Here is a 17,502-nt window from a genome sequence, read left to right on the forward strand (position 1 = left end):
TATTTTTGAGATGTATATTACCTTTTTTCTGCCCACCTCCCCTCACACTGGTGACAAACATAACATTTATCTTTACTTACCCCCAAACCTGGGTGGTCTCAGCCCCTCCCCTCCTGACAGCAGTGCAGATGAAAAGATCTCATGTTGGAACCTTCCACAGGAAACCCTCTTCCTTCTTCTGTCTAAAGATGTTTGTTATTTTGTTGTCAGTATCCATGTGATTTCATTTAGTTTTTTTACACTTTGTCTCTTTGTTTGATATTGTACAGGAGAGTTAGTATTCTTAGTAGTAGCATGTTTGTGAATAGTAGCAGCAAAATTATGAGTGTAGGTGCCAAGGGGTTAAGGACATGGAATTATGTAAAACACCTAAGGCATTCTTATCACAAAAAATAACATTGCTGTTGTTTTGTCTTTGGTTATGTTAGGATCACATATCCTTGTCTGTGAAACAGTGTCAGAAATGATTGGAAATGAAGTGTCTTTACTTCAAAGTGTTTTTACACAAAGTGGTGATAGTGATGTTTTTTTCTAGGGACTTGTTTATGTCCAGTAAGCGTCAGTTTATTTTGGTAACTTCCTCATAATTCATTTTTAAGGCAGTCTCTATAATCAGAGGGGTGCAATATTTATGTGAAGTTGTCATATGTTTATTTGTTTGTTGAATGTTTGACATGGAAATGGAGTTGCTAGATATAGAGATAATAGACATCAGTGCACCCAATTCAGGAGCCACAACACACAGTGGCTCATGCATGAAATAGAACTGTTTGTCACTATTCATGGCAGTATGACCGTTCTCATAAGATTCAAGCCATAATGAAATGATGGAAAGGTGCCGAACAGCTATTAAGTCTTCTTTCATAACAAAGAAATACGTACATCTTCCGACTCCTTACAGTCAAGAACGTTTGAATGTATTTGCAACACCCTTGGACATCTAATTGTTCCCTCAAAAATTAGTGCGAAAGCTTGATCTTTTCAGCACCACCTCTTTCCAATCATAGGCCTGGTAATGTTACCGATGGAAAGAAGTTTATCTTCAGTTCACAACATCTATATCTTGTACAAACAGTGGATAATGAGAATGTTCAGGTATCCCACCCATGGCTACCTGTTTCCTGTGTGACTGTGTACCCCAGGGGTTTGTATTTGACCCTAAATAAACAGCAGAGGCAGTGAAAGCTGTCACAGCTTGTTCAAGTGGAACTAATCCGACTTTAACTGTTTTAGTCTGAGTTTAAAACCTGGTGAAAGAAGGGAAAGGAACATTCACTTTGGCTACTCCTATCAGCTACTTGTTTCTCAAACAATTCTTAAATAAAAAGGTATATGTTAATGGCACTTACTTATAATGGTAGCATACCTAGATGCCTACAGTTCTTGACAGTAATTCTAAGGGCTTTTTTAAATGTCGCGTCAATGCCAGTAAAAGGCACCCTAAAGATTTTGGATAGTTTGGTACAGTATTAGCCCATCAGAATAAGGCCATCCACCACAGTATGGTAGTGAGCTCTATTTTGTTTTTTCAAAGTTTTGGTCTATAGGTGTTGCCTTCAAAGCAAGCTTTTGGTAGGTCAAACACCAGCCTTTTTTGGCTAACTAATATTCTAGGTAAAAATGTAACGTCATTTCCAAGAGCCATTAAAATAAATAGAGCAGAACTCCTTGCACAAGAGTGTGTGGAGGTACTGTCCTGAGAAATAATGGCAGTAGGGTACAGTCAAACCTGCCCAAGATGACCACCCGGGGTACCGGGAAAAAGCGGTCGATTTGGACAGGTGGTCGCTGGGAAGAGTGTTGACTCAAAACATGCCCGATGCAAAGTATAAATGGTTTCCGTTGTGTTTAATGGCAAATAGTAATCACACTGCACGCACGCAAAGAAGCAAAGGTCTTTAATGTCAAATACAACACGCACACTGTAAACTGTAAATTTAACCCCAAAATCCGACGCAAACTGGCCAATTTCGGCACAAAATCGCGCTAGTTATCATAAAAAATCGATGAAAACCTCAATTTTGAAAATGATGCGGTCGTTATGGGTCCCAATTTGGGCCGGTCGCGGTCGCGTTGGCCAGGTGGTCGTTGAGAAAAGGTCGCTTAATGCTTAAGTCAATGGGAAAATAGATCGGGACCGAGAAAAAGCGGTCGAAATGGCCAGGTGGTCGCTGAGAAGAGGTGGTCGCTCGGGCAGGTTTGACTGTACTTTGAATTAGAACAGACCACAGTACTGTGATGGGGCAAATAAGGTAAATCTAAAAGTAAACCAGTCATCCTTAAATTGTGGTGAAGCATAGACAAGTAGCAAAATCTGTAAATTTGTTTTGTACCATCTACTTGTACAGCAGTCTTTGCTGTGAATATTTTTTGGTAGTTTGTCTCATATTCAAACCTCGACAAAAGATGAAAATGGAGGATTCAGCTCATTTAAAAAAATTAATCACAAAACATTTTACAACTACATTATACAGTATCAGGGCTCTAGCCAGCGTCCGTTTTTCCGTCAATTGACGGAAATGTGCTGCGTCTGACGGAAAAATTTTAAAACCAATCCGTCAACCTTGACGGACAAAAATCCTTGGTGGAAGCTACAGGCGGCTTGGGGACGCTGTCCACGGCCGTAAAAGCCACACACTGTTTGTTTTGCTATTGTTATGATTGTTGACAATGTGTGTCGGCGCCCTTTCGCATACGATAATCTCATTAAAACCCGTTTTTCAAGGTCTCAGTTCAGTCCTTCTAATGAATTTTCGCGGTTTTTGCGACGATTGTAATTGGCTGACGGAAAAATATTTCGAGCTGGCTAAAGCCCTGTACAGTATATACATGTACAGAATGTATGAAAGAAGGTAAACCAACTTGATCGATGTTTTGGATAGCTGTAGTTGCCCCAATTTGCTGAACCGGTTTACGACCAATTTCCAATGTCCTGATGCAATGCTGTACCTAATGTAGAAGTCCATCCCAAGTCCATCGATCCTCCCAAGAACACCCATAAAACTGGCATCCACATTTATTTCTCCATGAGGCCAAACCAATTTTATTTGTTGTTTCTCCGATTTTTTTCAGAAAAAAATTGGGTCGGTCGGTCGGAAAGAACAACAACAAAACTCTCCTACCCCCCAAAAAAAGTTGGTGGTAGGAGAGATTGGACAAGAAAACCTAATCTTTCAACATTAAAGGGTTCCCTGTTAGCAAAGTCCAAAGTTTGAAGAAAAATGATAAAGGTACCATCCAAAATAGGCACGTACAGCTACTGGAATTTGAGGCCCATAGTTAATTTGAGAAAGGAGAGGCAGTGAAATTTTGTCCACACAATGTGAGGTCATCGATGAAAAAATTTTTTTGTTGTCAAATCGGAAAAATAGGGTCGGGAAATCCAACAAACAACAAATAAAATTGGTGTAGCCTGATAGACTACTCACTCACTCACTCACTCGTCAGTCAAATCCGTGCCCTGATAGACTACTGGCCTTGTTTATTTTCGCTCCTCAAGCTTACCTAATGTATGTGTAATAGACTCAAGATGATCCCATTTGGTAGCTTTACGAGCCCCGGTTCTTTTAGGGCTCTTTTATGGTCTGTGAAGTTAATAGACTGTGTAGGGAATGGTGTTTGTGGGACAATGGCCTGATCCATTCGCAAGTTTGGGGGGGGGGGAGGTTTGTCACAAATTATGTGGTCATAGAGTCTTCTCTTACATGTCTTACAATGTATCTTCTTTGATTGTGTTTGGTGATCAAAGAATCCTAGACGTTGATGAGTGAGTGACTGTTGAAAAACTGGAATGATTCAAATTGGATTTGGGCGACCCTTGATGTCATGATTGAAATATGGTGCACAGAGTAAAAGTTTAATTCATAATACAACAAAACACAGAAAAAATGTCAAGTATTCGTTCGTTCTTTCTTTCTTTGTAAAAAATCTAGAAATTGTAGAGTGAATCAGTAATTCTTTAGATGTTTGGTCACTTAGTGGCTGCAGTCTCAATTGGAAAGTGAACTTATATGTAGCTTGTCAAGTAAAAAAATGAGTGTAACCTGTACAATATTAGGATTGTTGATCATGTGCCAGTACTGAGGTCTGCTTATGATTTAATGATTTTTACAGGTCAGGGGTTGTGCAAAGCTTTAGATGTCAGTGATTTTATGACTTTTATTCCCTAAAGTATTTTTACAGCAGTTTATAATAAAAGAACAATAATTGCTAAATGAAGATTTCTACATCATTTAGCAATTATCTGCATGGTAAAATTGCGCGCACATTTACTCGAATTTTCTTTGATACCCAATAAAGAAATCAATACTTCAGTTAAAAAAAGATGAATAATTCATATTTCAGCTCTATTGAGCATTAAGCTCAAGTAAAGATAAAAAATATCAAAACTGGAAGTTCTGCTGAAGCACTGTAGGAAGTTACCAGGATCCTGAGTATTGAACTTGACCTTTCTCGATACCTATCCATTTACCAAATGTCATGATGATCCTTCCATAGCTTCTCCAGTTATGCTATGTCTAACAAAGAAAGACACCCAACCAACCACAAACAGGAATAAAAACATAAACCACTCTTAACAAAGGTAATGAAAATGGAATATTTTCATGTTGATTGACCCAAACTAATCTTGATGGTCTCTAATAAGGTATGCTTTAAAACTAGGACCATTGATAGGCAACAAAAATTTTGTGTTTTTTTTAAAAGATGTACTAAAACACCCCCTCCTTTCAGTACCCAGAGCTGTCTATTGACAGTAATGTTATAACTTAAGATCACATGGTCAAGTCTAAAAGCACTTTCATCAGTGGGAGTTAGTCAGGATTAGTTACAGATTGGCGAGCAAATCCCCCCCCCCCCACATGACGTTGATATGCCCCAGGTGTGGAGCCAACTCTGTACCAAGAATTTACTAAAGTATAACAGTGTAACAGCCCACCTCAGAAATATCCAGGAAGGATGTAATGTTTGTTATGGCTGTGACCAGTTAAGAGGACCAAAAGGGGCAACGCCTGATTTCTTCAATGTTCATGACACATAACTCACACAGTCTGAATTAGGGCTGGGTACCGGTACAGAAAATTCAGGTCCAGGTCCGGTTCAGGTCCAAACAATTAGGTCCAGGTCCGGACCTGAACCTGGACCTGATTCAGTATGACTTATACCAATGGTCCATTTCACTACAAAGAAATCTGTTTGATAGAGTATTAGACTTACACTGGCGTCTTAAAATCCTACAACGCTAACTGCACCTGTGCGATTGGCTGTAAATCTTGGTAGAAATCACTATAAACTCTACTCTACTTCACTCTTGTTATTTTCTTCCATCTGCAAGCGTCAAAACGCGTGAATGCCTGATCAAATAATCTGTTTATTTTCTAATCGGTCCAACATCCAGTCCACCTAATTTTTCAGGTCCGGTTTTCTGGACCGGTCCAATAAGAAAAAACGGTTTTGTACCGGTACGCTGTACCGATACAAAACTCAGAATACAAGACTTGTCATTAGTGATCCTGTCTGTCAGCATTGTTGTCAAAGTTGTTCCGCAACTAAGAAATCAACCATAAACGATCAATACCGTTGAAAATATAAGCTATTTAAATAGAAGGGAACAGAAGAGTCCTTGTCCTACTTGATAATTAACAGAATGGCCCTTTAATACTAAGAAAGGGTCTTCTTACTCTACTATAGCTAGGATTAAAGGGAAACTTCCAAGATTTGAGAAGAAGTGGTTTCCAGGAAGTACTTTCATCTCTGTACCCTCCAGACTTGGTCAATGTTATCCTTGTGAGGTCCTTATCATAGGTAAATAGGATGTGGTCTTAAGTGGTTTATGGAGGGGAAGTCACAGTATAGGAAGCTCCAAAAATGTAACAGTTGTTTATACTAACGTTTACTCATGAGAGGAAAGATTGGGACAATGTGACCACATCAGAGGATGAGAATTGTCTGTGGGATTGGAAGGAACACTTACTGGTAACCCTACTTGTGGGAGAGGTCCTCACTTGCTTTTTCTTACTTTTCAAACTCCAACTTGAACTTTAATTTGTGTACAGTAATTGAAAAACATGCCCTCCCATTTTCTGCCAATTAGTAATTGTTAGAATGTGTGCGTCCTGTCCTCGTTTACTGTTTCTTACTTTTTAAACTCAAACTTAAACTTTAATTTGTGTACAGTAATTAGAAAACATCCCTCCCTCCTTCCTATTTTCTACCAATTATTAAATGTTAGAATGTGCGCATCATGTTGATGTTTCACTTTGGCAGTGATTCATACACTTCTATTTTGTCAACAATTCGCTCATTAACTACTTAGGCTTGATAATTGCAGGTAAAGCTGCCAGTTAAATCTGGTTAAATTAGACATAGGGCTTTAAATACACAAATCATACACTTCTATTTTGTCAACAATCCGCTCATTAACTTCTTATGCATAATAATTGCATGTAAAGCTGCTTGTTAAATCCAGTTAAATCAGAAGGTGTAGCTCGTTTTGTCCATAAATCGTACACATCTATTTTGTCAACAAACCGCTCATTAACTACTTAGGCACAATAATGGCACGTAAAGCTTGTTAAATCTGGTGGTTCTATCGGAAGTTGTAGCTCTTTATCCGCTAATAGCTGAGCATACCTAGCCTGGATACCAGACCTCCATGCAAGACGATATAGTTTCCTTGGGCTATACCCTTGGCTGGGGAGAAGCGTACAGTCAAACCTGCCCAAGACGACCACCCGGGGGACCGGAAAAGAGGTGGTCGCTGAGAAGAGTATCGACTCAAAACATGCCCGATGCAAAGTATAAATGGTTTCCGTTGTGCTTAATGGCAAATAGCAAGCACACTGCACGCACGCAAAGAAGCGAGGTCTTTAATGTCAAATACAACACGCACACTGTAAACTGTAAATTTAACCCCAAAATCGGGACCGAGAAAAAGCGGTCGAAATGGCCAGGTGGTCGCTGAGAAGAGGTGGTCACTCGGGCAGGTTTGACTGTACATATAAACCTACATGTACAAGATATATGTGCTACTACCATTGGCCACTATTCCCCAGTTAGCCAGCCCTTGGGTCTAACTGATGAGATGAGTCTTGTAAAATTTCCTTGGGGCTTCTTGACAGAGGGTCAGCATGGGGGGTTACGACAACGATTTACGCTGAATTCAGAAGAACCCCTACGTATTACGCTAAATCAAGCAAGGCAATTACGCTAAATTTGGTTGCCTCGCTACGATTTACTTAGATAAGATGGTTTTCCCTACGAATTACGGGAAATAAAATAGGCTGCCTACGCTTTACGGAAAAGAGCATGCAGACCCACTTGACAGGAGCTAGCCTTTGTAGACCTTGGAAACAGTCTGACATCCAGGCTAAGCAGGCCCAGTGTGTTTGGCTTTAATTGGTCACAAATGAAAGTGGAGAGGGAGGGGTCCCCTGTGTCTGGGAACTCCCTAGGTCTGTTACCCTACACACCCCTCTGGGACAAGTGGGCCAGTCCAGGCTAGTACAGGTGTTGGTGGCAAATAGGATTTGAAAAAAAGTTAAAGTAACCAATGCCAGTCATATTCAATTAAGGTAAAGAGCATTAAATTTTCAAGTATTTGCCATAGGGGAGTACACTGAGGCTTTTCTACAGGTCTTTTTTTTAGTCTAACACACAAAGTTACCACTACTCTTCTCCTCCTAGACAAAGTTTAAAAATATATCAACCACAGTGACACACTCAGAAGATTAATGAACAAGCCTTGCAGAAACTCCTGTCAAAAATCCAATAACACAACCTTCTGCCAAAGGTAAGCTTATGTCAAAATCCCTCTGATGCAATATCATGAATTGCAATATCACATCCATAGGCCATACATTAACACATTCAATACGTACACTTATGTAGGAGGATGGAGCTATGCCTATAATGGACAAGCCCTTAAAATAACTCTTGTCAAAAATTCAATAAAGCTTACAGTATGTTCCCTACAGCACTATCATCCATTACAATATCAGTCATACATTGACACATACACTTATTTCGGAGGAGAATCAGCATAGATTTAGATCACCCAGAAAGCATATTTACAGACAAGCCCTTAAAAGAACTCCTGTCAAAAATCCAATAAAGCCTCTATAATGTTCCTTACAGCATCGTAATCCATTGCAATATCTCCCCCATACATTAACACTATCAAGGTGCTTCCCTATCAGTCCCCACCACAGTAGCTGTAGGAACCACCCCTCCAGGTGTTAAATGTTTGGTGCCAAAGTCATTACCGCTTGTGTACAGGAGCTGTCTCGCCTTTTACATAAATGGGCATTAAGGACCTTATTACACTCCAGCGTTTACTGTTGTCAGCACCCTCGGTAAATCTCCAACCAACGGAGGCTTTGTTGCGCAGGAATGCCTGTCTGCCCGCCGTGTTTATTATTGTTGTAAACAGAGGGACGTGCGACGGAGAACTGATCTGAAAGAGCCACCAGTGTGGATAGTGGAGGAGTGCGGATGTGAGTGTGTGACAATGTGTCAGAGGCAGGGAAATCGGACTCTTTAGCCACTCATTCACTGCAGGCAGGGCGAAGCAGTATAGGTGAGTGTGGCTGACAGGAGAACATGGGAACGAGCCTGTCTCTCTCCCTGAGACTTCGGAGGCGTACATGCGAATATTTGGAGGACCAGGAGAAAGAGGCAGCATGAAAGAGAAGATGTCCGGACCTGTGATGTTATGGAGGTGGGAGAGGAACAATCTGCGCGTTCGGAAGGTAACAAGCGGTGTTATTGTTGTCGCCCTCCTTGCTGTGTTGTTGCCCCCTGACAGTTACATGATGTACGATCCGTTTTATTTTGGTATGGTGCTGGGTTTTCTCACAGGTTTATTTTCTCAAGTTGCTCCCCCCCATTGATCAAATCCAGTGCTCCATCTCACCAGTGGTCTACCTTTCCCCCATGTTTCACTGATCCTGAATAGGTGCCACATTTTTCATGACATGGTTCGGGCTTGTACACTTGCCAAAAGGTATGAAAATGGGCGAAAGCATGCCCGGCATTTGTAAATATAACATTGAATAGGCCAGTCTACGTCTTGACAATGCCTTAGAAGGAACTGTCTAGACCTACTCAACGTTTCAAACTGGTATCAGCAACTTATCTTAACATTAGGGTAAGGTTTAGTCCTTTGTGTGGGTGAATTGATGGCTCGAAATGAGCGGAGTTGAATTTATGTTATTCTTTGTAGCAGTAAAGCGCACTTAAGATCATCAGTGCAACGCTCGAGTGATCCTTATTCTTAAGTTGTAACCTCAGATAGCCGGGCATGGCTCAAACAAAAGGCTTATATATCCAGCGGGGCGATTAGGATGGGAGGGCAGGTATCGCATGACCAGGTGTTTAGGAAGGGGTAATGTCGATACAAGGTGTTGTGGTCTCGTTTGTACGGAAGTCCCAACTGACGAGCGTTTGGGGAACAACAGACCTGGTCCTACAGGTTCATTCATGGGGGGCTCACCTGCGTAAAGTGATGTCCATGATGACGGAAAACTTCCAGATGTTTTGTTGTAAGAGTGGACGTTACTTTGTATAACATAACGGCTTCTCTGGAAGTGGAAAGTGGGTTTCATTCATTCAACAGATGGTCTTCGATCACCCACAGATTCATGTATCCATAAGAAATGGAAGGCTGTTGATTATTTAGTCTATCTTGTGTTGAAACTGATTCTTGTTAACGAAATGTCACACGTTTTATTTGCCATGTGTGGCTTCCTTGATGCCCAAAGTCATTGATAAAGGTGCTTGACACTTGATATGAATCCATCTGGGTCAAATCAAAAGAGATTTTGTGTAGAGAGGTGGGTTTAACGTAGGTGTATTGTTTGGTTATACTGTATCGCCTGAGTTTCCTGTGGTTCTAAGAGTCATGTTTTTATTTACAAAAGAATATAGGGGTAATTAAGAAGGCTAGAAGTTAAGATACCCGGTATAGGGGTATGGATATGGGAGGGATGTCTTTGAACATGAAAAATGAAAGGAAGGTGTGGCCAGTTTATTGTTGAACAGCTCTTTTGCCCCCTTTTTTCTGTTTGTCCTACAACATCCCAAAGGAAGTCCTTCAATACCACATCACAAACTGTAGAGTTAGTATTGTACTTCTAAACCACAATGATACCATTTATTTGTAAAAAGATATTTTCACACTGGAGGAGAGTTAAAAGAATGCCACTTGTTTGAGGACCGGAGGCGAACTTGACTTTCACAGTACAGCAGAGAAGTGCAAAGAATATTTCGGGTGCCCTTCCCCTCTATCTGTGGACTAAGGCTGGCCTTACAAGGGTCAGGAATGGGTAGCGGCTAGACCTGCCAAATCTGCAGCAAGGCGAAGGAACGGAAGTGTTACAGCTGTTGGTGTTCTGGGTTATTGGAGGTCAAGGGCGTAGCTTTTGTCTAAAGGCTGACACACCCATGTGGCTGTGTGTGTGTGGTTGCTTTAATTGGTCAGTAGTATTGGAGCAAGTGGCTCTTGAAGAGGCAGAGGGACATGTCTATTATTATGAGCTTCCTAAGCCTCTTAAGTTTTCAATTCTCTCGAGTTTGAAGAGGGAAGTGCTAACAATTAGAACAGCTACTTGCTTCTGAAAGACCATTGAAGTACATGTAACGTTACATGTACTTTTTATTGGTTATACACATAGCTGGATTTTGCCAAAGAAAAGATTAAAAGATATGGAGACCTTGATTAAGACAACATTAAACTTTCAAGGTGGTTTGTCTTCCAGTTAGTGGAGAAAATTCCCTGCATATGTATCAGATTTAAAACAAGGTGCATGATTTTCTTTATATGTAAAAATTTAAGACCTTATGAAACAAGAAACTGTATAATTGAAGCCTTGTTTATCTGCAGCAGCAGTTTTTTATAGCAACAATTCTGCTCCTCCCCTGCTAGGTGGTAAAACGGCTCACTGCTGCGGTAAATATGAGCAAATTTATCGTATTACCATTTAGACTAGATGAAGTGTTAAAGTAAAAGGCTTATCGAGTTGGAGGCAATAAAATTTGTCTCTAGCCATTTTTTTATTATCAATATATGCCACATGTAAGATGCAAGAAAGAAGAAAAGGCTTATCGTGTATAAGGTAATAAAATTTGTCTATTGCCAAAGGACATTTATTATCAATATATGCCACATGTAAGATGCAAGAAAGGAGTAATGATTTTTCTTCTTCTTGTCTGAAAAGCACTTAATCATGACAACTTCGTGTATTGAAAAAATGACTTGCCTGAGGACATAATAAAGAGTAAATGTTCTGTTCAGATTGCAGCAAAGTGCTGACTATGTTGAATTGAGTGTTGACCTGAAAGTTTTCTGTACTATATGTTCTGTGCTGTGTATAGATGTATATATGTGTATATCTATACATGTACATTGTATAGATAGGTTTTTGAGCAGGAAGCCAGGAATACAATGTTGTTACAGGTCTTCAGGTAAAAAAGTTGACAAGATCCATATTTTTTAAAATTCATTGGAATTCACCTTGTGGCAATGCCCATGTTTTCTTCTTAATTTTTCCCCCAGAAATTCTTACAAAACATATGACTCTGCTGTAACCCTTATAATGTTATTGATAACATTTTGTTGTTCTTAATCTGTATGTAGTTTAGGAGTTGTTGCCACAAGTTTATTTGTTCATATAACATTCACTTTATTGACAGTTTCTCTTCAGTAAAGCAGATGTCCCAGAGAAGCTGCCCACTTGCACCCATCCGTGAACAACTTAAAACATTTCTGGTACAGATTAGTGTTCTAGTGATGCTACTGGACAGTAAAGTTAAAGGTCATGATTTTCCCATAATGGTAATTTCATGGTGGGGACAGACAGCAGCTCAGAAACTGACAGATGTAGGTTACCTCCTGTAGAAGGTCCAGTTATGGTCAGCATCAGATGGTCAATTTGGCCTAAAAGTAAGTGAGTGTGAGAGAGAGAGAGAGAGAGAGAGGAAAAAAAGAAAGGAACAGCAAGAGAAAAAGAAAAGAAAGAATGGTTGGTCAGTAATCAGTATAGAAAGAACAGAAGGAAGAGAGTGATAGAGAGAGAAAGAAAGAAACAAGAAAAGAAAGGAAAAAAGAATGGAAGAGAAGAAGACAGAAAGGAAGAAAGAAAGTGTTCTTGGTGGTGCCAGTCACGACAAGGAAAAGAAAGAAAAAGACAGAAAGAAATGAACAGAGGAAAAAGAGAAAGAAACAATGGAAGAGAAGATGAAAAGAGAAAGAAAGTAAAAGTGTGATTCCTAAGTTTTTTTTACGCAGACCTTTAGTTCTAAAATGACTTGAGAACTTTTCTTACATGTGGTAATTGAACAATTGGTGGGGAGCAAGGGGCCAGTTCCTGGCCTAGGTACTCAGCCTTTGAATTGTGGTCTTTACTCAGCTAACCTACCGTCAGATACTTAAGTACCAAACCAACAAAATTGTTACAAAAGCCATTGTATTGAGGGTTTAAATTTGTTCATAAGATTTGCCCTTCCATGACCGTAAAATCTTGAGCTATTCTTCAGGCATTATGAAGAGGGAAGTGTGGGAGGATGTAGTAACCCAGGTTGTAGTGACAGATTGTTCAGTATAATATAACCAGCTGTTGCCACCCTATGTGCCTGGAAAGTTGGTGTGTTACACTGAAACCTGCAATACAGAGATTCAAACCACCAGAAGTGTTACAAATTGCATTGTTCTTGAGATTTGCCCCTCCTTGACCACAAGTTCTTGAGAACATTCTTCAAGCATTATCAAGGGGGAAGTGTCAGAGTATGACAGTATGTAGTAACCGAGGTTGAAGTTTTAAATTATATAGTTATACTGGCTTTAAAAACCACCAAGGAGATTGTAACAAATTGCATCGTTCTTGAAATTTGCCCCTCCTTGACCATAAGATCTTGAGAACATTCTCCAAGTATTACTAGTATGAAGAGGGAAGTGTGGGAGGATGAACTTACCCTCGCACCACTCATCCCATGACTCACCACACCCAGAACTGTTTGTGATGACAGTAGCTAAGCAGCCTGGGAAGCCTCAGGAGTTGGAGCGACCCTGTGTAGGAGTAATGACTTTGACAGCTAACGATGTTGGTGTCATGTAGCCTTTTAAGATAATCTCCTATTAAGGGCCATTCCATTTATATTAGTTGATCAGGATTCTGAACAAAGGTTTTGTTGGTATTTTACTAGCTTTACAGGCATAAAGTGTGGTGGCAACTGGCTATGTTACACTGAAACTTTATACATATACTGGTAGCTGTAAACTTTAAAAGCTGACTAGTGAGGGTGCCTCTACTGTACTTATTGGTAATGATTTTTCCTTCAAAATTGTTATAGGAAAAAAACTAAACTTTAATTTGATTTGAACACCTCAATCCTGGGTTGGTAACTCTTGAATTCATGACTATTTCTTGCCATATCAGCATTTTGAAAGGGAATGGTAAGGAACATGACCATCTATTCCTTTTTGATTTTCAATTTGTCTGTAATATTGATGTATTGAATAGAATAATGTCTATTATAAATGAACATGAAAGCAAGATTGTAGTTGTATTGGACATGAAACAATAATCAATATATTATGGTATTGAATGATTGTGCTGAAAATCAACAGATATTCCTTTTCCTATGCATTTGACTATTTGAGTTTCTTGATTATCAGGATGATCTCAGGTTGTGATGGAAGCTGGTCCCCATTCCAAAGATTAAGGGTTATCGCACTTGCTTAGTTGCCATGGGAACCAAGATGTAGATAAATTTTACGATACTCGATAACTTCTTGCAGTGTAAGGGGGCTAACCTTTTAGGGCAGAGTACCTGACCTCTTTCAACTTACTGTAGATGCTGCAACTGTTAAGTCAGTATACTTTCATCTCTTGTGTTTACTGTAAATATGTATATTGTATATACCTACACAATGAGATCAAGGGTTTCAGATGGCCACCTCAAAGCAGGATATGTTTTTGATAAGCGGAGTTGTGTTTGTGGTTGTGTTTGGTGAGTTTACTGTTACAAAGTAGACTTCTAACTGTATTTCTGTGTTATATGGGCAGATGTTCCTGTGTGTTAAATAAACCTTTCCCAACCTTCTTTTGGACAAATTGTCTTTGTTTTCTGCATAAAATGCAGTTCTTAGTATTCCATAAGGACTCAGACCCTAAAATGTACCCAACCCTTAAATATACCTGAATGGAATGATCAATGAATCCTCTGTCAATAGTATTGTTATCAATAATCTTTTTTTTTAAATTTCAAAAATACTATTTCATGAAATTTAAATTTCAAAATTGCATAACCCCCACCACGACCCCCCACCCGCACCACACCCCAAGACATAGGCCTACAGTGCTGGTCCAAAAATCTACAAAAGAACTCCTTTGAACGAAATCCTGGCTACCCGCATGCCCTATATCTCTGCAAAGTTAGCTTTAGGACAAAGCAGTATCACCTTCCAGCAAAGTTTCAACTATATAATGTAGTCTAGACATGTCTGAACTTGAATTTAGTGTGTCCTTCCTTGAAGGTCAGTTTAATAGTCTGTGATATTGGTAAGAATTCACGTTGGCGTAACCAAGACTTAGTCTTTTTACAAGGCTCATTTTGCTGTATCACGTAATGCCCATAAAATCGAGTAGGTATTTTGTTTGGCTCAGAGTCAAGGTGATTTTGTTTCGCTGATTTTCAGAAAGTCGCATTTGTAATCATTAGACTGCCTGTGAGTTGACTGGAAAAGATTGGCAACATTCTTTCAATTGGGGACTTAAATCTAGCTGACCGTGTATGAGGGAGCTTTATGGCGTCAAACCTCTGTCTCTATATACTTAGACGGTATAACCACCCTATGGTATAACACACCAGCTTTGCAGGCATGCAGCATGGCAGCAGCTGGTCATATAAGTACATTGAACGACCTGTCACACCTAGCTTTTGTAAATGCTTTTTAAAACTATCCAACGAAGATGCCCCTACTGTGCTTACATGTAGACACATGAGTAGCACTGACAAGTTTATATTTCTCATGCGTTTTGACAAACCGACAATAGCGAAACCCATACAGTCCTACATTTTCACCATTACCAAGAAGCGAGAAGAAGCCGAACTTTTGTGTTAGACTAGATTTGTGATACTTTTATATGTATATATCCTGACTTGTTGTGACCTGTACTTAGCTCGGTTGGGCAAAATTGCACAATAAAGGTCTTCATTCAATAACAATTTCCACGCTATGATAGTTCTGAGAAAATACTGCACATAAAGAAACCAGTAAGAGTAGAGCTGACACCTGGGTGACGTGATGTGCTTGGCAAAGAATATTCTATCGATACTGAAGTCACATTGCATATCTAGGTGAGGAAAAAGTGTCATGGCTTGTCCTCGGTTTGAGGCTGTCCGCTTTAATTTCCATCCTTATTCACCTTCAAGCCTATCTTCTATCCTGCTCTTTGACCACATTTGGGAACAGTTTAGATGCACAAAGAACAAAGAGAGAGAAGCATTTGGTCTTCATTCAGTGTCCTTCCTGTCTTTGTTATAGAGCTAGGGGGCCTTGTTAGATGTTCTCTCTAATGAAGGTAAGAACGATTGGAACATCATGTGAACATGAGTTGGATCTGTTAGAAGTTAAAAGTCTGTGTAACAACCTATAAGGCTTCCTTTTGGCCCAGTTACACAGTCAATGAGCTTCAGCCATTTTTTTGGTGATTGCCAAGACTCAGGCATATTTTTCACCCAAAAATGTTCCTCGGCTGATCGATTTTACTACCATGTGACAACCATTTTAGGTAATTAAAGGATGGACTAGAAAGGATCACATCTGGGGTCGTATGATGAACTGAGAAAAGATGCTCCACCAAAAAATATGAGAACAAATGACGGAATTTTACCACAAAACGCTTTACAATAACTCATATTCTAATAAAGGCATTTGCCCATACAGTCAAACCTGTCTATAGCGGCCACTCAAGGGACCGGACAAATTTGGCCACTATAGACAGGTGGCCTCTGTATAGAGGTGGCAACTTGTAGATAAAATACCCAAGGGACCGACAAAAAGTGGCCACTATGGACAGGTGGCCCCTCTGTAGAGGTGGCCCCTAATACAGGTTTGACTGTATATTGCTATATTCATTCCATGGTCTTTCTCAGTCTCAGACAGTCCCTTCAGATAGCTTGACTACCAGCCAAAACTTTTCTTTCCTTCAGGGAACTTTCCTGGAAAGAAAAATGGTCCCGTTAATTCTTGGAGGCACAAGAGAAGAAACCATTTCCGTGGACATGGCATATTGTACCTTGTTACATTTATATATGCCTCTTAATGGTAATCCCAGACCATCTGAACATGCTAAGGCTGTTGACACTTTTCCAAGACCCATGACTCACCAAAATGCTTGGGAAAAGATCACCGACTGTTAATTGGTTTGTACTTCAGTTTGGCAGAAAGTATCAACTGTTTAACATTGTTGAAATTCTGGCCTTCATCGGGCGTTAAGGAGTTTGGAATGAAGACATTCAGTTGACTCGGAGTTCAGGGAAAGTTGTTTCAGTTGTTGAGAGCTACACTGAGAACTCTTGAACATACCCTTCAGGATGAGTCTTCTCCACTCTGGGCATTCTTAACTAGCCCCACGGACACTCACTACGGTCTACGCAGCAGAAGACCATATCGTGCAACAATGATCAGCAAGACTAAAAGACATGCGTTGTCCTTCATCCCACGTGCCTTAGATCTACTGTACGCAAGTGGCGACTAGTGTCCTAAAGTGTATCTTAGTCAGTGTCTGTGTAAACTGTTGGAATATACCGTGTAGATTTATGCAGAGATTCAATAGCCTAGTTTTACTCACGATGATTGTGTTAATTTATGTATGTGGAGATAACCCACAATTAGTGTAATGTAACTCGCAATTCAGCTACCAAGCTGCAATGTTTTACAAATAAAATCATTCATACAGCTCAACTGGTGATTTCTCGGATCAGCTGTATTTTTTTTTATACGACTCAACACAGATCAAAGGTATCAAGGCTGGCAAGAGAAAGTGTAGCCTGGAATCCAGCCGTGTTGTGCTTTGGTCGCTCTGCTTCCTTGCGAACACGTCTGGCATTCGTTAGCATTGGAACGATCGGTCCTTACGTCACTAATGAGGGAAAGATAGAAGTAGTGTTCCGTTCGATTACGAACTGTAAACATGATTCTGTGTGTTCGATTTCCACCTTGGTGGTGCTTTGCGAAGGGGGCTTGGAGCCAACAGCCAATCAGAAATCGCGCACATAAAGTGTGCGAATATTCAAATGCCGATCGTTCCAATGCTAACGAATGCCAGACGTACTGGCAGGAGCAGAGCGACCAACGCACAATACGGCTGGATTCCAGGCTAGAGAAGGTGTATTTGGCTGCCCTGGGAATAGCCAAGGTGACGCGCAACATATTGCTTGCTATTAATTCTGGTCTATGGATATCCTTCGTTTTAATGGTAGTAACTTTAGTTTACCTTTATC

At 40.1% G+C, this 17,502-nt stretch overlaps 1 protein-coding gene across 21 annotated transcripts in view; it reads left to right on the forward strand.

The window, feature by feature from the left end:
- The window catches only part of LOC118406541 (neuron navigator 2-like), a 239,444-nt gene that overhangs the window by 76,806 nt on the left and 145,136 nt on the right, over positions 1-17,502 (forward strand). For 2 of the 21 annotated variants that reach the window (XM_035806615.1, XM_035806617.1), the window contains exon 1: positions 8,604-8,747. The exons of the other annotated variants lie outside the window; for them this stretch is intronic. In XM_035806615.1, the coding sequence (XP_035662508.1) occupies positions 8,643-8,747 (105 nt within the window). In that variant the 5' untranslated portion in view covers positions 8,604-8,642. Of the gene's footprint in view, positions 1-8,603; positions 8,748-17,502 lie in introns of those variants that run through there. 21 annotated transcript variants of the gene reach the window in all.

The sequence above is a fragment of the Branchiostoma floridae genome, chromosome 19, assembly GCF_000003815.2.
Source record: "Branchiostoma floridae strain S238N-H82 chromosome 19, Bfl_VNyyK, whole genome shotgun sequence".
In the NCBI taxonomy this organism is placed as follows: Eukaryota; Metazoa; Chordata; class Leptocardii; order Amphioxiformes; family Branchiostomatidae; genus Branchiostoma; species Branchiostoma floridae.